The 19792-nt window shown below is 39.5% G+C and overlaps 1 protein-coding gene across 1 annotated transcript in view; it reads right to left on the minus strand.

The window, feature by feature from the left end:
• Positions 1 to 10818, minus strand: part of CAPZA2 (capping actin protein of muscle Z-line subunit alpha 2) — a 31607-nt gene extending 20789 nt beyond the window's left edge. The window contains exon 1 of the mRNA XM_085042694.1: positions 10680 to 10818. Coding sequence (XP_084898820.1) covers positions 10680 to 10718 — 39 coding nt within the window. The 5' untranslated portion in view covers positions 10719 to 10818. The remainder of the gene's footprint in view (positions 1 to 10679) is intronic.
• Between the last annotated feature and the right edge of the window lie 8974 nt (positions 10819 to 19792).

Below are 19792 nucleotides of genomic sequence, written 5' to 3' on the forward strand. Positions count from 1 at the left end.
CAAAAAGCCTCTGGCTCAGCTATCACTTTGGGAAGCACAATTAAAACAAAGGGATAGTCCATATAAAATATGGCATTTTTGGACAACTGAAAAAAGATAAATTGAAAATGCACATAAAACAAAAGGCATATAGCTTGTAATACAAAGTGACAGGCAGAAAGCTAAACTGCACTTTAGTCAAACTGAGATAGGAAGTTGTATCTGCTGAAAACAGTTTTACAAAAACAAATCAATTAGGTGCATTACAGTTGCAACCAGTGATGATTATTCAATACATTGAGGCTTTTAAAAATTGGTTTGCATGAGTCTGTAAGAAAAAACCTTTCCATTCAAGAGAACTACTTTCACACACAGTACAATAAACTTATACATGTATCAGTAAGTAACAAAAAACTGTTACAGCTGAGTCTTCCTTTAGAAAACTCAGACATAAAACACCTGAAGTTTCTTCACTTATTACTGTAGTTACTCCCAAAACACCACCTAAAGTTTAAGGCAGTGTTTTATTGATGTAGATTTGGTTTACAGACAGTTTTCAGCTTCAAGTGTTCAGAGTGGCAAGAAACTATAAACTTCAGACTTCACTAATCCAGAACATCTGATCACCAGTGCTTTACATAAAACCAGATTTTACCACAAGCCTATCTAAGGAACCACATATTTACTACATTAAATTTCTTGAATGCAAAAAACCCCAAGCTAAATATGTTTTTATGAACTGTGTCTTTGTGCAGGTTTCAGCATTAATATGGACAAATCATACAGAAGCTGAAGGCAAGTTAAACAAAAAAAAAAAAAAAAAAAAGGCTTCTGAAACATTGAGAAGGGAAACATTCCCCACTGCAGTCACTCTTTATCCAGTGTTCACATTTACACCACGCTCAGTGTTGCTTAAATGGAAGTCTGGTCTCAGTAGGTAAGACTTAGCACGAATAACTTTCACAATTCAAGTGAAGCCAAATGCTACCCAGCCCATCAGTTAAAAGTTTAACAAACCTACAAGCTTTTTGATTTTATAAAGTAAACTATTTCAGTTATGGTAAAAATTCAGACAGAGAAGCCTAGCAAAAGAGAAAAGGACAGGTTTGTTATATGATGAACACTGTTATTAGGCATTATGCCTAATTCTTCATTCTGCTAGAGATTAAAACAATTGGTCTATCAACAAATGCCTACACTCAGTTACAACAGTATTTGCAGTTTTCAGAATACACAAGCAAAGAGCTATGTAGCAATGTATGTACAGAATGGTGACTGTTATGCTAAATCTACCTTTTTTCCCTACTTCTTTCTGCCTTTATTTCACAATTTAATTTCTCTGAATGCCATCAGGTACATAGAGAAATCCTACTTCTCTACCTTTTCCAGCCTGAGACATTCTGAATTTTATTTTGTTTTTAAGAAGTTATACAGGCTTCAAATGCCCCCAGATCACTCTTCCTGTTGCTGGCACATGAGAAGTGACACTGGTTGGAGAAGCCCGACCTTGTGTGCTGTCTGTGCCTATATATGGTCAGGAATACACTCTCCCACTGTAGGGCTCTGCAGAGCCGCGCCACTCTCAGCTCTGCCTCGGCAGCTCACTCCTCCGAGGCTGCTAAGATACAGCTCACAGAAACAGAAGCATTAAGACTCTCCTCCTCTCATTTTTCTTTCCCCCCGTTTAACTGAACTGAAACACAGTTATTTCACAGCTGTATTTTCTAGGCACAGCTCACTCCTTCAGCACAACATGCTGATAAGCAAGATGCTGTGAAACCACATACTTGCCCTTACTCTTTCCTACACATCACTTATTTCAAATTCAGAAATTCAGCGGTGAACTCATTGCAGCAGGGAGACCCACCCTTCCTCTACACTCATAACAGGTTAAAGTTCACTGCTCCACAGCAATAAAAATGAAAGCCCTTTTTACCTAAGAAATTGCATGAAAATTTGAGGGGGGAGGGAGGGGGGAGAGGAAGAGGGAGGGGGGTGCAAAAGATTCCCACAGTAAATTTCCACTCAATGACAACTTTATTGCTAATCACAGGGGAATAAAAAGAGCTTCCCAAAGTTACTTTTATCAGTGTTACAGCAGGCTCAGAGCATTGTATATCATGCATTTACATTCTGGATTCCCGAGGGTACCCTTGCTATCTTATAACACACAATAAATCTCCCACTTAGAGAAACCTGTGTTTGGCAAAAAAAGACGATGAGATATCACATCCAGGACAAAGGAGCTCCAGGAAGAGTAAAGAGTCCAGAGAGCTTTGTTCTGAGAGTCATGCTTTCTGATATAGTTCTTGCTGAAAACCTGTCTGCAGGCAAAGACTGAGCAAATGCCTTTACCTTGACCCACTTAACTCTATTTACAAGTAGCTGCAAGGTTTTCTCACAATTAACTCATAGTTACATAAATATTAACACAGACTGATTTAAAATAGGCAAGTTTCAATTCTCTCAAGATCTGTAATTCACGCTCAAAATAACAAGGGATACTGCTTGTACTCAGTGGAGTGATACTGGACAGAAGACTTACCTAGTTTTATTTAGTTCTGAGTTTCATTCAAGTTTGTGGTTTGAGTTTAGCTTGAGCTGTACTATTATTTTTCAATATGCAGCTTTGCTGTTCCTTAGAAGGTAAAACTGCTCTGACATCTACCACTGAAAATGAATTTTGCATTGACACATGTAAAACACATCAAGGAGCACAGTCTAGGGTTCGTACATTCGCAAGATAAAATGCCTGATGCTCTGTGCAAACATCAACATAGTTTTTGAGTTTGTAAAACCTTCAGTGTTTCAAGAAAATATAACTGGCTCCTCCTTTGGATAGCTAGACATTTAGTAGTACTGGCTCCAGTTGCTCATTAAATCTTTGGGTTAGATACTTCCCAGGATGTTACACCAGCATTTTTACAAACTCCCATGTATCATCAGTGCTTATCTATTTCTGTGAGTATTCAGATAAGCAAATTGATCTAGCTTTAGATGGTGGCAAGAACATAGCAACCAATTCAGCTAAAAAGGAGCTTTAAATAATTACTGCTTCTTGCTTCTCACAGCTTAGTGAGGGGAAAAAACCTTCAAACAGCTGGACAAGCACAGAGAACAAACAGGTGAGAAAGGGATTATCCCATGTCAGCAGCCAACTACCTTTACAGCATCTCATGAAACCTCACTATATCCATGAGTATAATTTCAAATAGTGATGCAGCATCCCAAAACATGCATCATCTCACACAAACATGGAACAAAGGCAGTGACTCTGATAGAGAATGAATATAAAAGTAGTGTTGCCACTGCTTTCCTACCAAGCTTAACTGAAAAATGCACTGTAGTATCCAATTCACTTCTGCTTCTGGAAGAGCTAAGGAAGAAAACCCTGTAAAAATGTGGTTCTGTGGCACAGGAAAGGAGGGGCACATTCCATACCTATGGCTTTGACTGAACAGACATTTCCTTAATAGTAATGCCTAAAGCTGCATTGCATCTGGAGAACATGTGTTTTCCTCAATTATTTTTAATACACAAGTGTTTAAGAGTATGTAACTGTAACAGCCCTTAACAGTGGTGCAAAAAGTACATCTTACACAACATGTGGTATTTTAGCTGCATTCTTTCTACCTGACGACCTGACTTGAATAATGAGATTTATTAAAAACAAACAAACAAACAAACAAACAAACACCTTGAAAGGCAGTGGATGCTTCACTGTAGGGCCTTTCAGCAGCAGAGTATATAAGTATCATAATAGTCTCCATCTTACAATCACTTTACACACCACATCATATTATGAAGGTGGATTAAAAAATCCAAACTCAAAACAGGGCTCCTGAAAGTCATTGTAGCAGGCACAGATAGCAAAAAGGAATATGAAAGCAATATATGTTACTTGGGTAATACACAAGACTAACCATAAAACAGATTAGAGAAGATAAATCTCCCCCATGTAATGTTGCATTTACTTTTATTACTCCTGACTATATCTGATTGGAAACCTTTTATTATATATATTTATATACAGCTATTTATGTATTTATTGTATAATGTATATATTTATATACAACTATTTATATTTATATATACATATATATACACACACAATAGCAGCTGAGCAATTGCATACTTAGCTTATGGAAAAGATAGACAACAGATAAGCAGCATTAAAAAAAATCCCTATTTCCTGGCAAAAGTCATTCATTGGAAACTGAAAAAGTAGTAAAATTCTACATTTAGTGAAAAGCAAAAGCATTAACTTTTGTTTGAGAAGTAAAACATACAAGAAATGGCTAACAAAGCCTACACAAAGAAAGAAACCAGCAGAATAATCTCCCACATACAAAACCAAGACGTCCTGTTATGCCAACACATGAGATCTTTAGTTGCAGCTTTGAGGCCTCTCTTTCCCAGCAGTCTTTAAAAAGTGGTATCCACTGTAAGTTAAAAAGCACTTGGTACATATTTGCAAAGTGTTCTTCCACTACAAAGCCCAAATTTTTAAAGTGATTCTTCCTCCCACCCCAAGATCATTTGTTACAATAAGATACTCCAAGGACATCAAGCCTGGGTTCAATAGCAGGGGAGAGAAAAGGAACATACCAGAGCTTGCTCTAGGAAAATAGACAGAATAAGGCATCACCTTAACTGATATGTCTTCCCCTCCCAATTCCAGTGTCTTATGATTCTCTCTCAAACTTACCTACTAAAAATTTTAATGCCTTCTGTCAAGTTAAGAAGGTATTTTAAGTATTTTACATTCTAGAAGCTTTTTACTCAAGGATTAAAAAAGTAATTGCCATATGCTCAAAAACCTGCTTTCATTTCTCAACAAGCAGTTCAAACTCCTTTACATCCCACTTTCAGAACCTGAAAGTGAATATTATACCGGGTTGCCTGAAAAAATACACTGGTTTGCTAAATTATGCAGCTTAAAACCTATTCCTATTCTTTTTTGACTGCCAAAATTGAAATCAACCAAAAATGGAATTTCACAGCAGAACTGTAGCTTGAAGAGTGTATTGGTAGGCAATAGAACCATATCTATTATATCATACATTAACATCTCCAGTTTCATCACTGTATTTGCCAACAACTTGTTCTATTACTCTACTCTATTTTTGGTTCAATTTGCTTCTCTTATCTACTGAAACTATGAGGTTTCCTGGGTAGCAAGCTTCTGTAAGAAATTTTGAGAGCACAAAGGCTGCAGGAACAGTGCTTTTGATGGTCCTGAGGTGCCACTGCATTATAAATACTCCCTAACACAGTAAAAGTCATAATCCCCAAAATGTACCTGATTTCTTCAAACTAGCACTAAGAAAAGAATATATCAACGGCAGTTCTAGAAATCACTGATCTTTTATTTATAATAACAGGTGTCATTTGTATTCATCTTCAAGCTTCAAGTAATTACTTTTAACTTGTCAAAAAAGCAAACAATTTTGCTTTGCACAGTAACTTTCTATGGAGGCATACAGAGAAAGACAAGCAGCATTGAACACAGGTTACAACAATTATATACTAGGAAAAGTTTCTGACCATGGGATTAGAGAAACATTGCAATGCCTCACCCAGAGAGCCAGTACAGCCTTCTTCCTCGGAGGTACCCAAACCTCAAAGTGCAACTCCCTAAGCAACCTTATCTAAGCTGGCCCATTTTGACTAAGCAGCATTTAAGCCACCTCCAGAAATTTCTTCCAGCCAGTATGACTGTAGAAATAAACCAAGTTATTATATACAGTTACACATACAGCGTATGATCATTTCTTCACACAGTGGTTAGTACTTTCCCAAGAGAGTGATTCAAATATCTATTCTGTCCTTCAATCTCAATGGTATTGATGGATTTTTAATTAAAAAAGTAATACCTAACTCAAGACAACACACTATCTTCACACACATTTTCATGTATATCCTGAGATGGACATGAAAACCCTACTCTTGGAAGGCCTTCAATATTCAGAATTACACGAGTCTGAAAAGCACTCCCAACTTCCTCATTCTTATTAAAGAATTCCATCAAAATGTAATCAAAGTGTAACCAAGTAGTTTAATATCATCTTTTTAAAAACAATTCCTTCCACAGTTACATTTCACTTGTGGAAAAATATTAACTTTCATAGCTTTGATACTGTAGTAAATTTAAACAGCAGATATGCTTAAAACAGTAACTGAGTTATTGCATGCTAAAGTATTAAAGATTTTCAACCTTTCATCATATCCTGCTACAGCATTTCCAGTTCAGTTAATAATTTAAATACAAACATGAACTAGAATTAGAATGCTCATGAGATCCTCCTTCTAGACATGTTAACAAAGCTGCACTTTTAAATATAAAACAAAGCATACACTGATGAACTACAAAATAGAAGACCAGTAAGGACACTTGCAAGACTAAGTTTACTTTATAGATTACAGTGCAATTATACCCAGAAAAGGTTATTCAAATGCAGCTCCTACTCATCCACAGTCTCCAAGTCTCATTTGACATGATTCTGAAAGTCAGAATTCTAAATCCTTTCAAAATGAATGATGTAGAGCACAGCAACTGCTTTAACACATGTAAAGATTTTAGAAAAGTAACATTTTTTCTGTCAAAAATTCTGCTAATGCTTCCAAAGCGGTTTCAGGAAAAAGTTTTGTATTTGCATTGAGAAAAGTACCTGAGCCTCTCACATTGGTGGGCTTGTACATGCAAGTTCAATCTGCTGTCAATGTATTACATTTGAAAGCGAACATTACAGGTGAGAGATGCATTTTATTGGCATAGACTTTTCATTCCAAAGCACTCACTTAAGAAATGGGTTTTCCTTAATCTGACAAAACTATACTGCAGAGTTTAGTTTAACTTTATTAGGTAAATTAAGTGTCAAAACCTACAAATCTAAGAAGTTACAAAGTTACCCAATGCACAAGGAAATACTTGGAAGCCATCCACGCTCACTTTCACAAATGGGACTACTTCCCCATCGCAAGAGTTTTGTTCTAATCAGACTGTTAAACCCTACCCTCCTGAAAAAGTGAAACTACTGAGATACAAGCTTACTGAAAGAGGTGTAGTTCCTTTTTAAAAAAAAAGATGTTTGACAATTCCCATATTTATTATCTTCAACATTTTAAGGAATGCAAGAGCTAATCTAGTGTTTAAAAATTTCATGTGTTATCCTTTCCTCCCTGAAGGCATCCTGATTTTCTTAGGCTTTATCTCAAGTCATATACAGCTATTTAGTGCTTTGTAGAGTCACATTAAAAACAAACAAAAAAAAACCCAACCAGACCTACAGTGAACACATCCCTTCAAGCCATCAAAACTGGACTGGAGAACACTAGTTTTATGATATAAATAGTTTTAGTGTTGTTTTTGGTTTGTGCTGTTGTTTGTAAATGAATATTTGCATTAGCAAACACAAATTCTACAGTAAAATCAGTATATTTCATCAGTTATGGCCAATAATCATGTAGATAAATTGTACCTTTAATATTCCCACTAAAATGCTTCTTAAAATATGTTTATTAGTTTGTTGTAGCTACAAGTAACAAAACAATTTCTAGAGAAACTGGAATAAAATTGAACCACAACAAATGGTTAATGGACTTTTAACAAAACTACTTCAAATATCCTGGATACATAAATAGCATTTGCATTTGAAACTTGTTAAGGGATGATCATTATCTGTAGGAAGGGTGCAGAAGTGATAATTTTCTGTTGCTTGAGAGTTCAGGGCTTCAGGACTTCCACCTCTTACACCCCATTTTTTAAATAAACTGAATAAATAAACTCAAACAAACTTATGTTATTCAACATATCTAAAAGCTTCTGAACTTTCAGTGACCTATGCAAATAAAGCAACTACAAAACACTGTGGATTACAAAAGCTGTCTTTAGCACTGAAAAATCCCTGCTCCTGGATGCTAAAACCAGTAACTTTCATTGGCAAAGGCCCAACTTCAGATCTTTGATCTACACATATCTTACACAACTTATTTGCTACAAACAGTCCTCAGATTTTTTTAAAAGAGCTTGTTCAAATTTATTGTCACACTCACTATCATCACTGAAAGAAATGTGAGGTTTCAAAAATCTCTTTAAAAATGTGAACCTAAGGAACAAGGAGGAGTTCAAAACCATTTATACAATCTTGAATATTGAAATAATGCTCCTTCTGGCTCTTCTCCTTCCTTTATTTTGAAGATTCTTTACCTGAACTGTAACTCTCTGGTTTGCCATTATTCCAATTATGCCTCTTTCTATATCCTCAATTATGCTAAACACTGCAAGTTTTAAACTTGAATTATGCTACAACTAAACAAAGTCATCTTAAATGTAGCAACAGTAAGAGATATGGAAATGCTTACTGCCTTTGCAATACTTAAATCTTTTGATTAAACATGAAGTAAGATATGAATCAAAGACCTTTCAGAACCTGTCCTATCATTATATCACTTGATCTCCTACTTATTTGTGTTCATACATTGTTGTTATAAGTCTGAGACAAAAAAAGTTCTGTTATTTGGTTCACCTTCTTTCCTCCTTGAATTTGAGGAGTTTCAGGGTTCTAATTATGTTTCTACTGAAATTATCTACAAAACTACATCACCACCATCACCTGCATCAGCCTTCATACTATCAGTTCCGTATCATGGGAGAAAGGTTTATAAAGGATCTATGTGATTTATTTCTCATGAAAATCAATGTTCGCCCCTTTGCATCTACTCCTGCTTTTATTTATAGTCCCGACTGTATGAGTGAGAAGGGTGTGTTTGTCAAATGTTGTAAAGCTGGTTTTTTTGAAGCTCAATATAACTGAATACTCGAAATAACATTTTTATTGTACAAAACCAGCATAACTTAATGCATCAGAAATAAAATCTTAAGGTGTCACAAAATCTACGTGGATATTGCCTGCTTTTCCATGAGTTTTCAGTGTTACCTATCTTTGCTTTCTTAGCCAATAAAATATACTCTCAGACTTGAAAAATTCCACTTGAATGGGACAATCAATTTTATATGGGACAGTTAGAGAAATCAATTTGAATTTACAATGGATGAGTGCTCATTCTATTCACTTATACCAAGGCAGGAAGAGTCTCTAGAAGGTCTGCACTCATTTTTGGAGAAAAACCCCTGAAATTACTGAGTGGAAGAAAGTTCAGAACTTAACTCCATCAGCCACAAAAACACAGATGGTGCTTCCAAGATCATACTAGACAAAACTGTCATTCTATATTTTAGTTTTTGACAGGAAAAGAAGCAATGGGCACAAAATAAAACACAGGAGGTGCCATCTGAGCACAAGGAAACACTTCTTTTACTGTAAGGGTGACCAAGCACTGCCACAGGTTGTCCAGGGAGGTTGTGGAGTCTGCATCCCTAGGGATCTCCAAAAGCCATCTGCACATAGCCCTGGGCAGCCTGCTCTAGATGACTCTACAAAATGATGGCCAAAGATCCCTTCCAATCTTAAACATTCAGTGATGACAAGATAACTTGTAGTCTAAGTATTTTCAGCACAGCCTCTGGAACAATGTACTTGATTAGCGTTACTCGTATTTTCTATAAGGGGCTAGAAAAAACCACAATGACCACCTATACTTCTGGATCACATTACTACTTGTACCAACAGAGAGGTGGCACTGACATGCGAGTTAAGTAGAGGAGAGCACAGCCTCCAAACCTCTTGGGAAGAGGACAGCAAGATCCTGGTACTATGCACGTCTTAGCATATCAGTGCATCTCTAGTTATAAAAGATGGTCAAACAGAAAATCTGCCTTACTGTAAACACTTAGATATTGTAGACATCCTTCTAACTTCAAATAAGTTTGAAACATCCTTTATTGATGCCCTCCACATTTGAATAATCTCGCAACTTCCACAGGCATTAAAATACGTTTAAAGTTGAAAGTGAGCAAGAGAATGCATTACATAAAGGCATGAGCAGTGCACCATCACCGTGTACACAAAACACCACACCCTAGCTTCGAAACAGGCAGCTGCCATGAAGCTGGATCCCACAGAGGATAACAAGGAGCAGTGATAACTGAGGTCTCACAAAACATCCTGCTCCTTTTGAGACTTTTCCGGGAAAATCTGCCTTAAATTTGAGTTTCCAACCGCCACAAAAAGAGTACATGTACATCTTGCTACCACAGTCCCCCTGCTCCTTGACCTCACACTTCCCCAGTCACTGCCTCCTAGCAGGAAGTAAAACAGCCTTCCTCATCCCCACACCTCCTTCCTCCCGTAACTCATCCGTATCCCATCCCTCCCGGAGCCTGCGGGGGTGCAAGGGGAGGGCAGGCCGGGTGCTGGGAGCAGCCTGCCGGCACGGGCACGGCGCCTCGGGAACGGGAAGTGGCGGTGGGGGAAGGGGAAGAGAAAGCCCTTCCGCGTCTCTCCTGCCTCTCCCTGCCGTCCCCGCGCCCCGAACGCCGGCTGGGGCGGCAGCAGGGACCGGCACAGCGGCCGCCGCCCCCCACCGGGCCCCGGGCGCCGCCCCCGCCGGGCCCGCACCGTACAAGGCGCGGCGGGAGATGCGGCCGGGCCGGGCCGGCCCTGCCCCGGCCTCCCCCCGACCCTCCGGCGGCCGGGACTTGCTGCGAGGCCGCGCTGGAAACAGGAGCCCCGCCGGCTCGGAGGGACGGGGGACAAGAGCGCGGCGCGACTCGGCGCTACAGATCCACCCATCCCTACCTTCTCCTCGTCGGACAGCTGCTCCTCCAGGTCCGCCATCTTCCCGTCCGGCTGCGCCCGCCCCCTCCCGCTCCTCCTTCCCGGCAGGAAGGGCGGACCCGCGCGCGCTCCTCGGGGGGCCGGGCCTGCGGGCGCGCGCGGCGGGGGCGGAGCCCGGAGTGGAGCTGGGGTGCCGGGAACGGGAAACGGGGAGCCCGGAGTGGAGCTGGGGTGCCGGGAACGGGAAACGGGGAGCCCGGAGTGGAGCTGGGGTGCCGGGAACGGGAAACGGGGAGCCCGGAGTGGAATTAGGGTGCTGGGAACGGGAAACGGGGAGCCCGGAGTGGAGCTGGGGTGCCGGGAACGGGAAACGGGGAGCCCGGAGTGGAAGGGCGTGTTGGGAATGGAAAATGGGGATCCCGGAGTGGTTTTAACAGCAACTGGAGGTGTGGGCAGCCAGAACTAAAAATCACAAAACCAGTTAGGTTGGAAAAGACCTCTGAGATCATCGAGTCCAACCTATGACTCAACACCACCTTATGAACTCAGTCATGGCACTGAGTGCCACATCCTGTCTTAAACACTTCCAGGATGCTAACTCCACCGCCTTCCTGGGCAGCCCACTTCCATATCTAATCGCCCTCTCAGTGAAGAAAATCCTCCTAACGTTCAAAATCAACCTCTCCTGGCGCAGCTTAGGGCTATGTCCTGTTGTCCTGTCTCCGCTTGCCTGGGAGAAGAGACCGAGCCCCAGCTGGCTACGGGCTGCTTTCAGACAGGAGAATGTGCAGCTCCAGCCCCAGCCGGGCAGGGCTCAGAGAGGTCACTGCATGCCCATGCTGGCCCGAGGCACAGGCACTTATGGGTGCTGCGGGAGGTTGTGGGAGCTCAGTCTAGTGCCAGTGACAGAGAATTGTGTGAAATGATTTGCACTGTAGAAGACTGGACGTGGAATGAGGTCAGTGGGAGATAAATAAATAGATTGGAAGTTTTTTACTGCAGACTGAGAAATTGTGATGTGTGTCATCCAGCGGTGTGACATTGCAGGTACACAGGGATTTGGGATGATGACTTGCAAGGATTTCCTCTAGTCCAGTGGTAACTCTTTGGTAACATTTAAAAATACATTTTCCTAATGTCCAGCACAGTGTACTTCACCCCAGTTATGATGAACAAGGAAAAGCTGATCATTGACTGGAAAATCACTGGTGTTGAGATACAGCTAACTCAGTCATGGTTAGTGGTGTGAATGTAGCCAGCTTCAAGCCAAAGGATCTTGTTATGCTATGGAGTTCAGCCACATTTGTCTTTCTTATGTAGGTATTTGTATACAAATGCTGTCAACATGCAGTAGAGCAAAATATGCCATTATCTGTATAATTTTTCAGGGCTATAACTCCAGATGCTGTAAGAGGACTGTTGGATGAAATTGAAGGAAAGTGAAATTGGACAAAAAATTGTTTAAGCCAAATGTGGTTATTAATTATTCTTGTGACACACACACACAAAAAAAATCAGTACATGATGAAAACATGTAAATGAAAATAATGAATGCATAGGTTGGACAACGTGGCTGATTCAGAAGAGTTAAAGAGAGATTCAAAATACCTGAAGCCGTGGAGGGTAAAGGACAGTAGTGCATTTATGTCAGGGACAAGATAAAGGACAACTAAAACTAGTGTTTGGTAAGACCATTGCTAGATTTTGAGTGGTGAAGTGTAGAACATAAAATGTGCATCTAAGGGATATTTGAGTTAGGAACATTTTATATATATTATTTGGACTCAATAATAAAAGCTAATGGTGTGTAGCAGGGAACAGCATTGTGCAACTTTCAGTGTCATGCAACAGGACTTTATAACTTCCACCCAGGAGTCTTAAGAGTAACTAGCTGAGGTCTGTGAAATGCTCCTGTTAATTTTTAACACACCTTAGGATTTGCCACCTTAGGGATGTTCCCATGGGTGTTGCTTTATTTAATATGTATGAGGAAGGTAGTTCAAAAAGGTAGATCTTCTCAGGTAAATGTGAATAGTGTTCTTATAAGTTAATATATCTATCTGTTGGATGTACCATGTTTACACCAGATTTTTCTCGGAACTTTGCTGAAACCAACATGATGAGATGAATGATTCAGAGGAGGATGGTGTAGTCATTATAGAAATTGGTGTGAATCTTCTGAATAGTACCCTCACAGGTACTTTACTGTGACCTTAGGAGTTAATGGGGAATGAATAATCATGCAGAAATAATTTTTTTTTTTTGCATTGTGACTCACTGTTTTGGAGCGTTTGTGTGTCTTCTCAGAAGGAATATGGACATTTCAGAGGGATTTTAAAGGAGGACTAAAAATAATCCTGAAGATGCAGAAAAAAATTCAGGATGTGAGGCTTAAGGATTTCAAGAGTGAGAAGTGATTTCAAATATAGCAGTGATACATGAGTTAGTTTGGAATTTATAGGCATCTTATATGAAGTCATATATTTCTGCTTGCTGTTTTAAATTGAATACAGCCAATTCCCAACCAGTAAATCTCATATATAAAATTCGTATTTTTTCATGTGTCAGTGTTATACACATTGATCAAAGGCTAATTTGCACTACAATCACATACAGAACAGCAAAATATCCTGTTGCTTTACTAGCTAGCTCATATCTTAGCAGATGTCTAGTCCCACTACACGAATCTCACTCTGGGCTAACAGATCTGTCTGATGAGCAGCATGTGGTTTACTGATGTAGTGAGAAAAAAACTAATTAATTATGAAAAGAGCTCAATCCCCCCCCAATAGCTATTGAGTTCTACTTAATCTGATCAGACTTAGCAGAGCTACCAGTCAAGTACTTTGCTACTTTGCTGTACTGCTTCTGTAATTTTTTTCTGCATTGACTCTGTAGAGCCAGACCCCTGGGCCTTGAGTAGCATTGGGAGGGACAGTACAGCACTCCCTCCTGCAAGGTCTCCCTTGCCAAAATGGCTTGAGAGAAATGCAGTTTCTGTGCCAAAGCCATCCTGAAGACTGGCGAGGAGATGATGGGGCATAGTGGTTAGCACAGCATGCTCTGTCCTTCTGCACTGGCCTCAAAGATTGAGATAAACAATGTAGAAAAAAAGAAATTACATTTTCATTCTTCTTATTCAAGGCAGGTGATTCACATTTTATCTACTGCATCTGGTCAAAGGACAAACTCAGAGAAGGTGTGTTTGGAGCCTACTTGTTTAATCTGGAGGATGTACTACATGCTGTTTTCTAGGACAAAGGTGAACTCTGGCCAAGCTCTGATCCTGGCTCAGATGGTGCTCCTGGCAGTAGGAGAGCAGGAGTGCCCAGAAAGGCGTGGCAGGCTGTGTCCTTGCTGCCTGCTCTTTTCCATGGGAAGCACCTTCTTGCATCCTAATACCTGTTGGAATAAATCCTCACATTCCTGTGAGGTGCTAGGAGACACACTCCAGTTCCTGAGATTCCCAAGTACATATCAGATCTTAGGGCCATGGGAATTGTCTGCCAAATTGTGCCTGTGTTTCTGGGGAATTGGTCTTTGCAAACCTCTCAGTTTGCTCTTTGTACCTTAGAGATCCTTAGCAGCTAAAGCAAACAGGCTTGTTCTAGAGAAGTTGAATGATAAATTGTTACAATTGTGTTGGAAAGAAAGCTGTGACAGGCAGAAAAATATTAATCAAGTATAACTGTAGAGCAAGCCTGAGACTGAGATTCCTTCTTAGGTAGCACTTAGGATCTTTTAGGCCCTAACAGATATTCAAGGGAATGTCTCAGTAGCCCTTCATCTACTGTGGAGGTCCCTCTTAAAATCATGGAACAGCCCAGCTTGGAAAGGGACCTTAAAAGATCATCTGTTCCAATGTTTTGTGGGAAAGGGAGCATAAATGAGATTTGTCGAGTGCCCTTTCCAACTGGACTTTCCAATTTGCCCATCTTGGAGGTTGTTCCAGTTAATGTTTTTTCTCACTGTAAAAAATGCCTTTCCTGTGGCAGGATTGTTGTTGATACCTTAAAATTTACTGTCATTTGGTTTTTTACTCATCAAGTTCATGGTCCTGCTTACTGTGGCATTTTTAAGATTGCTACACTATTCTTTATGCCTTACAACCATAATACTTTTACAAATGTTGTTAATTTTGCACCATATTTTATGTTTTTCATGAAGACTGTGGATGTCATGACAAATTGGATAGTTAGAGTGTATTGCTTTTGTCAGTTTTAGGAGTCTTTATTAAAACATTTACCTTAGAAGCTCTTTTTAAGTTCCTCACAGGATGGCATTCATCTCTTATCCATGCTTGCTTTGTGACTTTCTATTCTGTTTCTATTCTCTTTCTATTCTAGGGAATTTTCTCGACTTCTTTCTCTGCCCCATCTCCTGCATGAATATTCAGCTATATAGCTTACCTTACATAATTCAAATTCAAAGTGTAGTATTTGCCTTTCTTTTGACATGTACCCATGTTTTAGGAATTAGATAACAAGGTTGTTTCTTAGCTTTATCTTGAAATGCAGGCCTGTAGTTTACTTTAGTAAGTAAGATTTAGTTCTTACTAAACAAGATTTAGTTCTCCCATAAACTGAGGTGCTTTGAAGCAAAGTGGAATTATTTATATGTGGTACAAAATTTTATCCAGGAATGGGAATGTGCAAAAGGAGGGTGAAAAAGAGCAAGTGTTGAGCGTTTTTAGAGAAGGGCAACCAAAGGAGGGAGCTACACCTAGGTCTTACTGGCTGCTACTCTCATTCCAGCAGAGACCAGGAGGTATGAGGGCAATGGTCAACAGTGCAGCAACATCTGCAAAAACTGGTCAACAAAAGGATAAGGATGAAGTGCTGCACACTGAACCACCTACTTTTGATTCTAGTCAATCTCAAACTAGCTTTCCAAATGAGAAATAATTATGTATTCCAAATCATGTACAGATTTTCAGAGGTGCTAAAAATTTCAAGTTCTGATTCTGTAGCCTGTATTCTTCAGACAGAGGGGATTTGTTCATAGTTTTCTCCTAATGTGTTAGCTATCTCTGCTCTGTTAGTATGTTAGCTATTTAAAAGCCACAGTGTTAGCTATCAAAATGTTGTCTATAATGGCTAACTTATTTTCTTTACCTATATTTTGACTCCTTCAATGTATTGTTTGATAAAGTTGCCAGACTTCCAAAAGTGCTTAATCCAAAATTCCCCAAAGAAAGAATCCTGATTTCCTGCTGAGATGTAAAATGCAGTAATGTCCAGCAAAGAAGATTAGTAACGTCTTATAAAGCATCTTTTATTACAGAAAATCTTCTCTCAATTCTGGTGCAATGTGATGAACAACTGAATAACAAAAGTGCATTCTAAAGGTGTTCTGGAAGTTAGCAGTGCATGATGGATTGCCAGAACTGAGCAATTTTAGGGATTTAAATGACAACACCAGAGTTTGAAGGGAATGTAGAACAACTAGAGAAATTTTCTGTAAGATTGTTTACAGAGTCTATGGAGAAGTTACTAAATCTGTGCTAAAGTGCTAAATATTTTATGAATAAATTATAGCCATGTCCTGTGATAATGCTTTGCAAAGAAGAACATTAGCACGTCTTTTTTACAGCCTGTTTTTAAAAGAGAAATAAATTTATTATAGACAAGTACAGGTAGAGGCTTTCAAGGAGAGCATTTATACATTGCAAAGAGTTCAAAGGATAATCAGGACTGGAAAATGCAAGCTATCCAATCTCTGATTAGTTTTATTAGCAAAAACTTCTTAAATGTTTGTAGGTACTTTCTGGGATATCAGAAAGTTGTTAATAGGATGTTTTGGTGTTTTACAGTACAGGATTCATGACTAGTAGTTAAAACACGACAAATTCAGGCTAAAAATAAACTTAATATCAATTGTCAGAGCAGTTAACTACCAAAACAATTTTACCTGGCACTAGCAACACTGTCACTAGCAATTATAGAGTAAAGACTGACCATTTTTCTAGAAGGTATATTCTGCAATTCAGTGAGGACTTAAGGAGTCTTGTGGCCTGTGTTGCAGGAGAAGGCAGCAAGGAGTATACTGAAGCAATTCTTCCTGACACTGTATGGAATGATTCTCTGAGCCCTTTTCACCTTCAACAGCTGATGGAGAGAAGCTGAAGTAAGAATGGAAGCAGCTCCATGGAAGAGATGAAGAAGAGGGAGGATAGCTTGAGTGTAATGAGCTTAAACCAGTGAGAATGGAATACAAAGAGGAGTGAAAACTAAGTACCAGAGAAATTACTGAGGATAGAGTGGGTATCAATCAAATGGGGAATATCGCAGTCAGATGAATCATCTGTATAAAGGTCTAGCTGAGTATTTAAAATGGGATTATTGGGGAGTATTTTTGATACTTAACTGAAAAACACTTTAGTCTCGGCTCATGACTCTCAGCTTCCATCAACAGAGAGAAATAAGCACTCCAAAGGTGAGATACAGCTGACTTAGTTAAGACACTTCTTTTAGGACAAGATAATTGTCTATATGAGTTCAGACACAGCTGTCTAAATACTAGGAACCTGTATTATGACAGCCAAATTCCCCTTCACAGTTAGAAGGTCAAAAGAAGGTGATGGACCAGTGAAAAGGCACAAGGGCTAAGGGAAGAACACAAGGGACAGCTGAAGTTAAAAAGCTAAGGAGAAAGAACTACACTTGTAATTCAGCACTGCTCTGTGCTCTCTCTAGGGAACCTGTATTCAGAGAGCTAAATCACATATTTATGCACAAAAGACTTTGTACCAAGAGGGCTGTACTTCTGTGCTGCCTTTATTGCAGCTCCTACTCAGACATCAGGAATGCTGTATCAGTAGATATTGATAATGTGGAGATAGAGCAGGATTAGGATTAACAAAGGAAGAGGACAGTCTGGGGATTAGGAAACAGGCCAGAATCAAAAAGTGTAAGGGTTCTGCACCTTATAATGGCTAAAGAGGGCCCTTAAGATAACAGTGCTCCTTATGCTAAGTCTGAAACTTCTCCAGCCTGAGCCAGTCTCACTCTCTTTTAGTGTACAGATTTGTTTGCCTTTGCTCTCTACCAGGATAGATTGAGAAAGCAGCAATAGTGCTAGGAGAAAGCAAAACTGAGGAAAGTAAAGGAGCTGGAGCACTGCTTGCCCCAGCCATCTAACTGTCAGAGGAATAGAACAGAAGCTCACAGGATTTGAGCAGCCACCTGATTTTGCAAAGTTTCATGAGAAAACACAAAAAATCCTTTCCTTCCCTCTCACTGAGCCTGGTTCTTGCTTATATTTTTAGTTATTACTTTCTCAAAAAAAAAAAAAAAAGGAAGTGTAATCTTCTAGATGGATTTATTTACTTTTGTTCTAAAGGACACATTGTTCGGCAATTTTGTTTTTCAACAGGAAACAGTAAATGTGCTGATTTGTTTAATGAAGTTGAGATTCACTGTAGGAGTCCAAATTCCCTTTTTGTTTTACACTCTGTGGAACTGAATGTCTTATGTAGATAAAATCTCAATAAAGATAAACCGTTCAAGCAGATGTGAGTAAAGAGCTGAGAATTTCTGGGCTAGTGTAGAGAAAAATGCCTCACAGAGTCAGTGGTACTTCATGCTGCTGAACAGTGATGGAGGGCCTTAATTTTTAATCTTGTGTCACATAAGTAAAACAATGTAATTTTATTTTTGATTGTTGGGCCTCTGAATGATACACAACATAAGCACTTGAGTACACTTGCTTCTGACCTCAATAAAAGTCCTGAATGAATCCAATAAAATACTTGTGAAAATTAGGGCAGTGTCTGAATGTTCATGTGGGAACATTACTTCTTTTACCTACTTTTGAAACAGTTGCCATATTGTGTATTGATAAAATCACATTGAGCTACGTGAACTATTTTGAACCAAAGAAAATGCTTTTGATCCTGAAAGGGAACAAAGTTTTATTCCATATATGCTTTTAGTTTTCTAATTTTTAGAGAATTGCATTTGCTGTGTACCAGTGCCTGTTTTAACTCCTGTTGCTGTCGTGTAATGACATCCCTGACTGATGTGGATCTTTATTAGTCTGAGAGAAAGCCTTGTGTACATTCTTTCCAAATGGTAAGCTCAAGCTTTTGCAATCTGGAAAGTTCGTGCAAATACTGTGCTCCACTTCCTTCCTCACAATAAGATTTTGAAGTTCTGGTTTTAGTCTCTCATGTCAGATCAGGATATGCAGCAAAAAAAAGGAATCTCATGTCTCTGTTGTAATGTGTGGGATGAAGTGATGAAGACATACAAACAGAAGTGGGATATCAAGATATGTAAAGTAACACCATCTTGTGTGATGAAGAGGGCTCTCCATTCTCCCTATCATTTGTTTTTCAAATTTATTGTGGCCCTCAAGTAAAAAGTAATTTTTAGGGGAAGGGGGAAGAATAGCAGTAAGGCACCTTTATAGATGTTTCAGGTGCAACACAGGACAAAACAGAGTTTTCTTGGAAAGTTAAGATTAGCAGAAGATGAGAGTGTGATAAGCTATGAAAGACCTAGGAGTGATGGTGGAGGTAGTAAAACACAGGTGGACCACTGCCTTCCTGTGCTGCTTGCTGACATGATGACATGAAGAGCTGTTTCTAAATCTGGTTGAGTTTACTTACAGAACTGCTGCAACTGAGTCCAGCTTCATACAACTTGTGTCCTCATACATTGTTTTCTGGCCATCCCCTCGTGTACGACATGATGGTTGGACCTGTATGTGTTAATTTCTGGTAGTTTTAGCTCTTCATTGGCACTTGTTTGTGGGTTTGGCTTTACATTCCTTTTAGTCACAGTCTTTGCTCTGAACCACATCAGATTGCTGATTCCACCATTGCTACCTGCCATGTGTGCTGGGAGTTCTCCTGGGAGCCAGGGAAGGAAGAGAAGACCTAGGAAAGGAGTGGGGAAATGGGAAGGCAGGGAGAAAAGTGAAGCAGGTCTCATGTGGTTTTTTTCCTTACAGCACATTTCCTTTCACAGTTTCCATGCAATTTAACCTGTTTCTTGTTGTGGGCTATATTACAGGAAAGGATTTTTCAAATGGTCTGTTAATAAACCCTTGATTTAGCCATGAAAGTCTTTTGCAGCTCTCTAAACCTGGTGAAACTGGGGTTTTGTCTTGTGTAGGGTGGAGAGCCTGGT

The sequence above is a fragment of the Lichenostomus cassidix genome, chromosome 1Aa (genome assembly GCF_008360975.1).
Source record: "Lichenostomus cassidix isolate B80296 chromosome 1Aa, HeHo_3.0, whole genome shotgun sequence".
Lineage (NCBI taxonomy): Eukaryota > Metazoa > Chordata > Aves > Passeriformes > Meliphagidae > Lichenostomus > Lichenostomus cassidix.